Raw genomic sequence first — 13,211 nt, forward strand, 5'->3', positions numbered from 1 at the left:
CTTCTCAGATTCATTTTTGATCACTTGATATTTCACGCGAACAAGAGGCACTGTGTAAACCAAGTTAAATACATATATATTTATACTGACAAATCAGTAGTGACAAAATTGATGAGTCCTCCTCTAAGCTTTGAGGACATGGTTAAAGGGTTTCCCAAGGATATTTCAACAGGATATAATTAACACAAGTTACCACGTTTGTGCACTGTAAGTATAAAAGCAACTCTTATAGAACTTGTCTAGACACTTCCACCATGTTTCTTTGTTCTTATTGTAAAGTCATTTTCATAAAGGAACTGCGCCACTATCCAAATGTTTAATCCAAGTTTTATCTCTTTTTAAATTTCTGATATGGGAAGATTCCTTCCTTTACAGAATGAGTGTTTGCTCAAATTTTCATTCTACAGAAATTTGCCAGGAAATGTTTTATAAATCCAGAATGATTTCACCTTTTTCAAATGCACAAAATCCTCTCAGTTTCAGATCTTTCTCATTTTCTGGTATTAGTTCTTCAACTAGAATAACTTAGCAATTACCTTTAGAAATTTAAGCAATGAATTGAAAGTTGCCACCCAAAGTAATGCAGACTTATTACTGTGCAGAAGGTTATTGGTTCAATCAATTACCTGTAACCTCAGATGAACAAATTCTAAAAAAACATTACATATGTTAATATATGCACACCAGTGTTCCAGCTGGCTTGCACCAATGCTGCAATTATGCATAAAAGTCAGGAAATTATGTGTGGAAAGGATAATGAGCAGCATTGTCTGCCCAATTACCAAGTTTGCATCCGCAAACAATAATTTTGCAAATCTGTGCCTGGCAAACATTTTTTTCTGAAGTTGCATCAGCAGCTCTAAGGTTAAATGTAACAGCAAAGTAACCCAAAACCACCTCAACCCTGCTTCAACCCACCCTCCCTTTTTGAAAGGAAGAAAAGCACTTGGTCTGAAGTTGATTAGATGGGAAATCAGGCCAGCACAGCTCTGGCATCATCTGCCTGTTGCTGAATGGCCAACCAAGCGTGTTGATTAAAGTGCATATGTGAACACCTATAGAGACCCTGGCTAACTGGGAATTACACTTGTTTTTTTCAGGGATTCAGATTTGTTCCTGCTCGACTCTCGGACAATCTGGGCTGCAGAAGAAGGGTGGCTGGTGTTTGACATTACTGCAACCAGTAATCACTGGGTGGTGAATCCCCAGCACAACCTGGGCCTGCAGCTCTCCGTGGAAGGCATCGATGGTGAGTGTCAGACACTAACGTCAGTCAGGCTCCATTCCAGGTACATGATTCCCAGCCAGGGGAACCCTTCAGCATTCAGGACTCTTTCCTTTGAATAGGATTTGTTAAGCCTGCTTTTCCTTAATTTGCCTAAGATGGAAATAATAATAACAAAATAACCCTTAGGCATATTTCGGGTTAAGAGTGTACTCAAATGCTTCAATGGATTGGTAACCTGTCTGCAGTAATTTCACTATTAGCTATGTGCACATCCCCGTCAACGTAAGTATAGACTGCTGACTAATTTGCAGATAGTGCAATCCAGTCAAGGAGAGAGGAAGAAACTTTGCTATGTGCAAAAAGACATAACTGAGTGACGTAGAAGGCTGGTATTGATTGGCACAAAAGTCCTTTAAACTTCAGAAAACAGCTAGGAACCATCCTCATTTCCTTTGTGGCGGTACAAACGACCAGTAAAGTCGTGCCTGGTCTGGACTCAAGGTCTCCATCATGCTTATGGTACAAACCTGTGAGGTTTGGGAATGGGTGCGAAGACCTGGCTCTGAAACATCTCCATAAAGCATGCGTTTAGAATCAGGTGGGGAATTTTCCTAACTAGGTCTTAACTAGAAAGTCATACTGCTTTGTCTTAAAGTTAAGATTCCTGATGCTCACTTGGAGACTTGTGCAAGGAAATCCAAGTATCCTGGATCTTCTGGGGGGTTCCCAGTACCTGGAACTGTCTGGCTGCCCCACAGGAGATCTTTACAAAAAACCCAGCTCAAAAGTATCATAAATACTATGAATGTAGTGATCTAAGGGCAGAATTTCATTCTCCAGATATGCATCTGTGGTATCACTCTTTACTGGTTTTGTGCAACAGTCTGAGCGTTTCCAGTAAGTAGTATTTTGCATAAAGACTGTGCTAAACAGTTTTGAAACAGTCGTTTACATGGAAAGGTGATTTTACTCATGTGAGACCTGCACACAGAGTGGTGCACATGGTTTGTTTGAAGCTGCCCTTCGAGTGATCATTGAACACACAAACCCAAACACAGATACAGACCCAGAGCTTCCCCATGGTCTCCACCCCAATGACAGATGCCTTTTGCCATCTTTGTATAAGGATTCAAATTCAACCTTATTTACAAGTTACTCTTAAAACAGTAAGGCATATTGACAGCCAAGAGCAGCTTAACCCCTTTTCAAACACTTGATTTTAGTTTCCAGTTTGCCTCCTAAATGAAATACTTGGGAGGACACAAGTTGTGTCCATAATCATGACACATTCATTTGGTTGTGGTTCATGCATAAGAAAACTATCAAGACACAGCCCAGAGCCCGCAGAAAAGCAATAGCTGGAAGTAGGGTTAATATCTCTAAACACTATAGATCCTACAGTATTGCTTACACTCTTCTACCAATAAAGTCTTCTTATCACTCTATCTTTCCCCATCCTCACCTAGACACTTTACAGCAAAGGTCACTCTTGTTTTTCAGCATTGAGGAGGGAAGAAGCTGATTTATCAATACGTTACAGATATCAATGGAGACTTTTCAGGATCCTGCATCCAAGGAAATGCTGCAACTTTGCACATGCAGTAACTGTCTGCTCTACTGGAGCAATTAGAAATGGACCCTTAAAAGCATAAAGCCAGATCTAGCACAGAGAGCTTTCAAAGACAGAAATTCCCAGGTTCAGTTATAAATGCATTCTCTGTTATTTGGTGCAACGAAAATGAGGAATCTGATTTCCTCTTGCACTCCAGAGAAATCTAGCTGGGTTTGCAAAGGGTTGAAATCATATAGAAAGTGACTTGCTGCTTTCTCAAAATAGATTAACAAAATACTTTAATCAGCCTGTCATTTAAGTTAGAAAAGCCAACTGCAGTGTTTAAAAAGTAAATACAGAGGTACGGGACCCAATTGTCTGCTTGTCTGCTGTAACCAAGTCCCCTGACAGCACTCCTTTGCACTCACATTTCTCCACCATACAAGTGAATTTTTCTTTTTATTTTGAATGGCAAGGACATGTCCTTCCTTGCTCCCCAAGTTTTAGTTTGGATTTAGACCAACTGTGTACACTAACAAGAAAGTTGCTTTTACGCCTGGACTTGATATGAAAATCATATGCTGCAAACACAGCAAGATTTGATGCAACACTATATGCTTGGGCAATCCCCAAAGCTTTAAGTAAATTAGGAAAAAAAAAACGCAACTTTTTGTATCTGTCATTACATGCAGAGATCTGCATTCATGAAGCCAATACAGTCTACTTTAAAAAAATTCTGATATCATTATCACTGTCCAGATGAAATTGTGCAAAAGAAATTAATTTAACTGATCTTAAGCAGAAGGTGAAGAAGCTGTTGATGTATATTCCACATATACAAATCTACCTGCACGAGTTTTGTATTTGCTGTTTTCACCCAAGCTTTCCTGGTGCCCTGTCCTGAGATCAGTTTTGCTTTATCTGGTTTGCAAGGCCTGGCCATGCTGGGCAGTTGTCCTGCTGCCAGGCTCCCCTCAAAACACCTCTTGAGCCAGTCTTCCCCATAAATTCCATATATTGCAGCTGGGACTCGCTTGTGGGGCTGCACACTTTTAGAAGAAGAAAAAATGGGCTCCAGCTGAGGCCGCTCCATTTCTTGAGCTTGGACCTCAGCCCCTTTTTTCTGGGTCTGTCACATTTATGAGCCTTTTGTCCACGTGCAAGAGCAAAGAAACAGTTCCACGAAGACAATAACTATAAGCCTTAGCATTTAAACATCTTAAAACCAGCAGTTATATAATATTAGCTAGAAATACCTCAGGTTACCAGCTTCTTTCCACATGGTGGTCAGAAGCTAATAAGGTAAGGACATTTTTGTCAGTGGGCTGTAGAGCCCCTCGCCTGCTCTCCCCAGCCTTGCTGCCTATCAGGGCTTCTCTAGGAAAGTGTCCTCTGTCCTTTGGCATATTTGATTTGTGGCTGACAGGGCCCAGCTCTGTCATTAGCTAAAGGATCGCAAAAGCCATAAACATAACTTTGACTTAGCAGCAGTACTCAATAGCTTGGAACAGAATAATTCTGGATATCACCCCTGCATTTCACAACAGCACCCAGACATCCTTTGGAGAAATATTAAATTTCCCACTGCCACCACTTCTTGCATATTTTTTTTGTAATAATTGGTTTAATTCTACAGAGAAACCACCTAATCATCTTTTACCAAAAATCAAATTATTTTAAAAGCCCAGGATGAAGGAAGCAGAATGGTTTTGCAACAAAGTTATAAGATACAGTAGTGCTGAGATACAGCAACAAGCAAAATGTCTCTAAACATCTGAACTATTTGTTTCGCTCAACTAAAGTATATCTGGAACTCTGTCAACATTTCATACAAGGTATTTTTATTTTAAGTTAATAACCTTCCAGTGGGAATTTAGTGCTCCTATGGGCTGACTTTTACGGCTCCTTTTATAGGATCACTTCAAATTATAGGTTGGTGAACTTAAAGAAACCCCTCTAAAGAATGCAGGAAAAGTTAATGCTAAGCGGATTTAGGGTAAAATAATTATACGTAGGACTATTTTATGTAACTTTTACACGCAGATATAAAATGGAGTTAGCTGTGCTGAGCTGATCTTGTCAGCTTTGCCGATTAAGCCCAGGCCCTGTGTGGATCGATGCATAGAGACGTGCTCAAGAATCACCTTATAGCCAGCAGTTCTCATTATCCTCATCATGTCTGCTGAAAATGAAACGTTACCACAGTCCCTCTTATCAGCCTGTTCTGTTATTAAGGGCAAAGCATCAATCCCAAACTGGCGGGTCTGATTGGAAGGCACGGCCCGCAGAACAAGCAGCCCTTCACGGTCGCGTTCTTCAAAGCCACCGAGGTCCATCTCCGCAGCATCCGCTCCACGGGAGGGAAGCAGAGGAGCCAGAATCGATCCAAAACGCCAAAGAACCAGGAAGCTTTCCGGGTGTCAAACATCGCAGGTACAGCGCAGGTTCCTGGGTGTGGGATGATGTGGGAACGGTTTCTCCCACGTTCAGTCTGTTTGTTGCTGGATTTCAGAGACAGTAAGGGATGTAGAAAATAGGTAAAGGGTGCTTTTCCCTATCATTCCTTTCACAGGTTCTATTTTTATATAATTGGCAAAAAACAGATCTCTTTGGTTATTGCCTATATGAGGTCAGAGGAAGCCCAGGCGGGGGTTGGGGGGAAAGTCTACTTTCCCAGGCATTTTTTGCTTTCCACAAAAAGCTAGAGGGACATTTCATATTTATCAAACCCAGACATTATTTTAAGACTAAAACTGAAAATGTTTGGGGAAAAAAAAAAAGAAGCCACGAGTGCAAGAGCTGAGCAGCGATGCCTCTCCATGTTGGTGCATTGCTGAGAGCCGTGGGTGCTGGGGCAGCCCAGCATTACAAACTATCCCCCCTATTCCCCCCGTGCAGAGAACAGCAGCAGCGACCAGCGACAAGCCTGCAAGAAGCACGAGCTCTACGTCAGCTTCAGGGACCTGGGGTGGCAGGTAAGGGCTGGGAGGTGCCTTGACACATCACCACCACAGTAAGATCGATAACTGGATATTTTTTGTAATCCCTAGGCGGAAAATAATTGTATATTGCCTTTAGCATGCTTAAGAAATGCTTCTGCAAAGCAAGGGTATATAAATATTTAATGTGAGACTGGCTAGAAACTCTACATACTTCGGTCCCTTTGAGAAACGGTGGCCCTGGATCTCCTCAGGCAGTGCTGAATGCTCAGACGTCTCTCCATTTTCATCTAGCAATTTTTAGACCTGGTTAAAGAAAGCTTGTACCTGTATTTCAGTGATGAGTGAAGGACACTGCTGAATGGATAAAAAAACCTAAGCCCTGAAGTTCAGCACTCTATGGGCACATTTGCAAAGTGAGATATCCCTCCAGGAAAAGCAGCCGCTTTTAGACGCGTATAAGACAGGATTAGAAAGGCCAGCCTGCCAGATTTTTATTTTGCAGGCTACTGTAATTGTATTTAGATGTACAAATTGTTAGATTCATGTGCTGTTGCCCTTTCTGTTTCACTGCACAAAATTTCTGCCTTTTTCCACAATCTAATGTCTTTAATTTAATCAAGGACTGGATCATCGCTCCGGAGGGCTACGCTGCGTACTACTGTGAAGGAGAATGTGCTTTCCCATTGAATTCATATATGAATGCTACAAATCATGCCATTGTACAGACACTGGTAGGTGCATTGTAGCTCCTAGTATAGAGTCATTTCTGATAGGTGCTACTCAGAAATAAGTTTATGCACAAATCTCTAAGCTAACGAGAGAAGGAAGGTCTGCGTTAGCTGATTAAGATGCCTGCAGCTTCTGGCTAAACATGTCTAGCCAAGTGGCCTAAATTAATAGTTGGCTAAGAGTTACCCTGTGTTTGCTGCAAGCATTGACATGCTCTGCAGTTTAAAAGGGCCCTACGAGAGACTTGTTAATGGTGGGACGTACAGTCCCACTGCATGGGAAGGTGAGAGCGGGATGTGAGACCCACCATCAGCATCTCTTGGAAAAACTCCGTAAGGATCTTCTGTGTGCTGCTGCCAAAAGTGGATTTGGGGGTAGACTGAGGAAGGGGTCAGTGAATCCCAAAATTACACAGCCCAGCTGCTCTGTGGGTGTATTTGTTTTATGAAATCGTACAAAGATGTCCAGATGGGGGCCCCGAGCTGGCATGTCCTCGTGACACAGCGCCTGTGCTCTGGCTGGAGGCCACCCAGCCCAGCTGTATCACCAAACCAACGTGCCAGAGCTCTCAGCATGGGCCAGGAGACGGTCTGGTCCCCAGCACCCCAGCTCACCTGCCTGGACACCCCACCTTTTCATTTACATTTCATGTCCTGTGCACATCTAAGGACAAAGTTGCAAAAAGTATTAGGGAAAATAGAAGCGCCTGCATTTCCAAAGAAGAAATATCTGTTTTCCTCCTGGTAGAGTGTTTGTTATTTATTTTTGCCCCCCTCTCCCTGAGGTCCCACAGCAGGGGGTGCAGAGGACGCAGAGCTCTTGGCCCCAGCTGGGTCTCGGTGCTGCCAGCCCCAGGGACAGGCACCCACCCAGGACCCATGGGGTTTCTCACAAAACCTCATCCTCACATCCTGCAGAGTTTATCGTAACCGATACACTTCTGCAGAACGCTGGCTGCTCTGACAAATAGGAATTTTCTAATGAAAACCTGCCTCACTGAAAGATTTCCAACTAGATGTGACTTGGGTGCGTGCGTCAGCCTCCCTGCACGCAGGGGACATCTCAGGATGTTTGTACACAAAGCCAGGTGTTCAAAACATGTCTGAGTGTGTGTATGGGACAGACATAAGGTTGCCTGGGGAAAAGAAATATGGGGGAGGAGAGGGGGAAAAAGTAAATCTTAACATGCCTCTACTTTCATTCCTCAGGTTCACTTTATAAACCCAGAGACTGTGCCGAAACCCTGCTGTGCTCCTACACAACTCAATGCCATCTCAGTGCTCTATTTTGATGACAGCTCCAATGTTATCTTAAAAAAATACAGGAACATGGTGGTACGAGCATGTGGCTGTCATTAGATTTGTAGGAAATGAAAAACAAGTTATTTGTAAAGAGTGGTTTTGTGCGGCTGTGTGGGGGAGGGGAAAAGGTTAGCACTCCAGCAACGGGTTTAAGAAAAGCCCAAACAGTTCTTAGGACCGGGCTTCTGAAAGTTCAGACAATGGAACAGTTTCTGGATCTAAGTGGCATTTGAACACATTTTGTTTTAGTTTATTACAGACAATGAGCTTGTAAACTGAAACAAGCCAGAGAAACCATTTAAGACCAAATCTGCCTACAAATTGGCTCCTACAATACATACTTCTGCAAATGAATCTTTCTGAAAATTGCAAACTCACCACTGTTGATTGTGAGTTGAAAAATAATAATCTGTCCAAGGTGAGAATGTGCTGTGACTAATAAGCATGTGTAGTTCCTGTAACACAGTTTGCAATAAAATAAGTGAGCAAAATATACCTGGAGTGAACAGGTATTTTGTTAGAGAATTATAGCTTCCATCCTTCTGTTTGCTTCAATTTCATAAGCAAAAGCAAAGATTAATTACATGCAACTTCCAGTTTTAAAGTACAGTAGCAAAATCTGTATTCTGGATTGACACAAATTCAAAGGACAGATCAGTCTAAGGAAAAAAATAGTCTCTAGTTGGCAAGCAAAAGAACTGAAGAAAATAATTCCAAAGAGCAAGACCTTCTGGGTATACTTTTTTTTTTCTGTCAACAGGGAAGGAAATTTCCTTTAGCAACCAGAAAGAATTTGAATTTGCTGTGAACTTGAAGCAGGAAAGCAGCAAAATGTTAAGAAACAGGCATCAAGCCTAAGGTTTAGCTGGGGTATCCTAAGCAGTTACAGAGTTGTGAAAGACAGAGCTAAAGATCCTGCTTCTGTTTGGAAAATGTCCGTTGACTTCACTGGCAGAACAAGTTTGATGCTTTTATGGAAACGTGGAGGTTCAAGTGCAGAAGGCGCCGTAAGCACCACACAGACAGGTAGAAACCAGCTAGGAAACCTTACTGCCCGGAGTCAGCGTTTGCAGCAAAACCCCTGCTCTGTTATTGGCTTCACCTTTAAAACAAAAAAATAAAACAAATAAATCCCTTTCAAGAGCCACAGCAACAAGCTGGAACCAGGAGCATCCCCTCAAGGCTTTTCTTTTCCCTTCTTTTAAAAATCACAAGTTACACAAACATCACACTTATGTAATTAAAACTCAGTTAAAGTTGTGAATAAGAATGCAATGTAGCAGTAACCAATCACAAACTGATCCAAACCTTTGGCATACGCTGTGATTGTAATAGTAGTATTGACATAAATTCTGTCCGATAAAACAGCAGTTCCTCAGCACACCCAGCTCTCAATCTCCAAAATTCCAAAATTCAAAAACCTAAACCTCCCTCAGATGGGCCCAGAACACGATAAACCCCTGGAGATGGTTCTCTCTGTGCAGTGAGTGGACAGGGCGCTGCAGCCGCAGTGGGAACTGCTCCATGTCCTGCCTCACAGGGGAGTTAGAGAAAGGTAAATGAACACGACTGCCCCATTCTGGAAGTCGGGCACTGCTCTTCTTCCTTTAAGTCGCAGATCAAATCCAGACCACATCCCTTGCTTTAAAAAGAAAAAAAAACTACTGTCCATGAAATAATGAATTGGAAGCTTGTTTCTGATGGTCTAATTCTAATCTCATTTAAGTCAATTGGTGTTTTCCCAGCAGTTTTCTCAGTAGCAGGATTAGGCTTATGAGAAAGTAGAAGTCTGTCCGTGCCATCGGTAGGGTTTGGACCAGCGCCTTGGTGAGCAGTTGCCACATGGCCAGCTGTGCCCGCTTCCACCCCAGGCAACTCAAACATCTGCAGGACCAGCCTGGCTGTGATGCAGATGCTCTGCAAGCGCGACTGCAGCAAACATCCAACTGCCCCGAGGTGAGAGCTTGCCCAAAGAGTTACAGGCGGCCAAGCGGCAGGAGAAGAGCTGAAGCCAAAGGACCATCTCTCCCTGGAGCCTGCAGACAAGGCCACCTACAATAAACAGCCCAAACTGCCTTCAGTGCATCACTTATTGAGATTGAGGCACTGAAATCACACAGATTGGACGTGTCTTCTGACGTTGTGTATGTATATACACCAGTGCTTCTGTAAACCTCCTAAAGGAAGTTAAGGTGCTGTCCAGAAAATTCAAAGCTAATCGTGCCTAAACTTCCACTATTTAGTAGTCAAGGATTAGTTTTTCTTGTGGGTGTTTCAGTGTTGGTGGTCACTGCATTGGTGTATTGCATTTTTAACTCGGACCATGGTATCTTGCTGTATAGGATTCATATATTAGATATTATGTGGGGATTGTTTCTGTTTTGGTTTTTTTAAATACATAATAACAGGATTTCTGTTGCTAGGCTCAACATCAGCTTCACTGTTTGTACATTTTTATGTAAATAGTTGTCACAAGCGGAAGAAGAATTATTTATTTCCATCTCTGAATTCCTTTTCAATCACATCCAGGAAAAACGAGTCTCAGTTCCTAAACACATTTGTTTCCTTATTTAAGAAGATATTTATTAACAGTTGGCAAAAATGCATACATGTTTCTGGTTCTTTTCATAGAGCAGTTGTCAGAAGCCTTTTGTACAAACTAGTAAAATAAATCATTGCAACTTTACAAAAGATATCCCAACGACTTTGTGTATCTGTGTGGTTATTTCCCCTATATTCAAAGAACCTTTTTGGTTGGGCAATGCTTAATCTTGAGCCTCTGTTTTCACATAGATCAGTGTCTGTGTACAGGCAAAATTGGCAAATATTGCTATTTGGTGCTGCTCCTTCAGTCCAAATACAACAGAGAGGGAAGAACACAGAAAAATATGAATATGTTTTGCAGACTGCACTGCAAAGGTCCATGATTGAATTATAGTGCAGCTGTCAGCAGCTGTTTCAAAGAAGCAGGGGGTAAATTAGTTCTGTTTACTGCTAACATAGTTCAGAGATTTAGTCATCCCAATAAAATTATAGAGGCACAAGAAAGGAAAAAAGAAACTCCAAAGGCACATTAGCCAAGAAGCTGACATTTTCTAATTTAGATTGTTTTAGCATATTTCAGAGATGCTGCTGGCATGAGATTCCCTACTGTGGATACCACACTGCATTGCTATGGAGGCAGCTGAAAAAATAATGGTCTGAATCCCTGTTTTAGCTAAACATTATATCTTCAGGCCATAACAGCAATTTTTGGGTTCTTGTTTACTCTTAACTGTGAGCAGAGTTGTGCCAGTTTATGTAGATGTATTTGCTGATCCAGAGGCTCAAATCACCAGCATTTTGGAGTTAAACCACAGTCTTTCACAAGTGATTACAAATTCGTAAGTAAACTTGCTTCATGCACTGATCTGAAATCCAGCAAAGCATCAGTGGAAACAACGTTATTGACCTAAACTGATGTCTGCTCAGCTTTTGTATGCCTAGACCGAATTTGGAAGGAGCATCCTCTGGTATTTCTTAGAATGGTCGCAATTCTCTGCATTTAGACCCACTGTAAGTCAGAGGTGGTTCCGGCAAGGGAAGGAAAAACAATAATAGTTAAAAAAATAAATAGAAAATCATTCTCCTTTAAGCGCCAGTCTTGCAACTAACAGAAGCTTTACCACTAACTTCAACACGTCCAGCCCTATATCAGGAAGCATCAGTTGGTTTCCAGCTCTGCCACAGACACACACAACTTGCTGGATACGCTTCGGAGCAGCTTTCCCAGCCTGGGAGCCAAAAACTCTGTTCTTGAGCTGGTTGCAGCCTCCCCTTGGTCCCCAGCGCGGCTGTGGCTTCGTCTCATCTACTGTTCTGGAAGAGGAATTCCTGACATGAATATGTACGCTGCCATAAACTGGCAGGGCCATAAAACTCCAGTGAACCAGCTTCAAAACAGCAAGATTTATCTGAGTAATGACATTTTAAAGCACATTTAAAACATTTTATAGATCGGTTATTTTTAACTTCCTTTCGGGCCAAACTTTGAGGATGTTATGTTTGCTTAATTGAGCAGTTTTAGAGCTGTTCCAGTACTGACAATAGGATCCTTTTGTCCTCATGAAGGAAACTGCATCCGTTGCTGCCAGTGTTCGTAAAATAAAAGATAATGATTTAAGTAAGCCTGAGTAGAATGTTAAGATTTCTGATTTTTATGGAAGCGTCAGCTGTAAAGCCTAAAAGCGGAGTGGGGGAGCAGAGCTCACACAGGCGCAGCTCAGCCCCTGGGATTCCCTCTGCTGCTCCTTTCAATCCTTTCAGCTCTGCCTGTGATGGGAATCTGGTTCAGCAAAACCAAAACGACTCAACTTTTGAGTGCAGAATTTGCATCCTCTCTATATTTCCATCCAAATACCCTGCTTGTTGACTTCCATTGCTGCCACAACCACATTATTCTCTGTATTCAGCTGTTTCTTTAGAGAGAAATTCTGCCCAATTAAGCTAAAAGGAGCTTGTTTGAAGTTTTTATTTATCAGGTAATGATTGACAAGACCTTGAGGCAAAAAACTAGAAGCACTTTATACTACAGTCATTCATTACCCAAGTACAAAAGCAACAGAAATGGGTTATTATGGCCACTTTGAGTCACTCTGCTTTAAGTAAAAATATCTATTCCGTTCTGCTTAATGCAGCAGAATTTATATTCCTAAACCAGCAGCTAAGAAAGATCAGAAGTTTTGGATAACACATGATTTGTTTCCTAGCGTGGTTTTCCTAGGGCCTGTTTGCTGACCAGGCAGTAAGAGCAGACTTTTTAATTTTAATGTTTTAAGAGTTACTTGGGTATTGCAAGGTTTGCCACTTTGGGACAAATCTGCTGTTTTCTCCAATTAATAGAATCCTGATGCTTGAATTAATCCCATAAATAAAGACAGCATGGTTTTTAGGCAGCTTGAGTTGGGTTTTGTATTTGAAAGGAAAACAGGACAAGTCAGTCAGATTCATCAACTTCACCTTTTTTTTTTTTTTTCCAATCAGGGAAAAGTATTGGGAAAACTAGGGGAGAAAAGAACGTTACAGCCTCGGTCCCACAAATCCCTAAGAAAGGTGGCTTTGCGCTTGACTAATTTTTTCAGGCATGGTTAAGCATTTAGCCATTTGCAGGGTAAGACTCTACATGGGGCTGCTTGAATTAACCTCACCCTTAAAGAACTGGCTTGCTTTTCTGCAATAAAACCCAATCCCAGGCTAGTCAGCAGCAATTTGGGGAATGGAGCATTTGTGCCTGGAATTGGGAGGGGGCAAGTGGCTGCAATCACTGCAAGGTCCATGGGCTTGCCTATAATTAAAAACAGGCACTTACCCTTTCTGAACGGGCAGCTGAAACAACTCCTGAGCCAGCAGCTCTGTGCTGCTGATAACTTGGGGCTAATGGTCTTATTTTAAGCAGCTCTTAAGAAAAAGGAGGGGATGCC

The 13,211-nt window shown here is 42.0% G+C and overlaps 1 protein-coding gene and 1 long non-coding RNA gene across 6 annotated transcripts in view; one reads left to right on the top strand and one right to left on the bottom strand.

Annotated features, from left to right (window-relative positions):
• Positions 1 to 10,453, top strand: part of BMP7 (bone morphogenetic protein 7) — a 43,927-nt gene extending 33,474 nt beyond the window's left edge. The window contains exons 3-7 of the mRNA XM_005499728.4: positions 1,101 to 1,249; positions 5,016 to 5,213; positions 5,679 to 5,755; positions 6,343 to 6,453; positions 7,660 to 10,453. Coding sequence (XP_005499785.3) covers positions 1,101 to 1,249; positions 5,016 to 5,213; positions 5,679 to 5,755; positions 6,343 to 6,453; positions 7,660 to 7,809 — 685 coding nt within the window. The 3' untranslated portion in view covers positions 7,810 to 10,453. The remainder of the gene's footprint in view (positions 1 to 1,100; positions 1,250 to 5,015; positions 5,214 to 5,678; positions 5,756 to 6,342; positions 6,454 to 7,659) is intronic.
• Positions 1 to 13,211, bottom strand: part of LOC110356708 (uncharacterized) — a 279,999-nt gene that overhangs the window by 57,649 nt on the left and 209,139 nt on the right. For 4 of the 5 annotated variants that reach the window (XR_010466627.1, XR_010466630.1, XR_010466629.1 and 1 more), the window contains one exon: positions 8,660 to 11,610. The exons of the other annotated variant lie outside the window; for it this stretch is intronic. This is a non-coding gene — a long non-coding RNA (uncharacterized LOC110356708). Of the gene's footprint in view, positions 1 to 8,659; positions 11,611 to 13,211 lie in introns of those variants that run through there. 5 annotated transcript variants of the gene reach the window in all.

The sequence above is a fragment of the Columba livia genome, chromosome 16 (genome assembly GCF_036013475.1).
Source record: "Columba livia isolate bColLiv1 breed racing homer chromosome 16, bColLiv1.pat.W.v2, whole genome shotgun sequence".
Lineage (NCBI taxonomy): Eukaryota > Metazoa > Chordata > Aves > Columbiformes > Columbidae > Columba > Columba livia.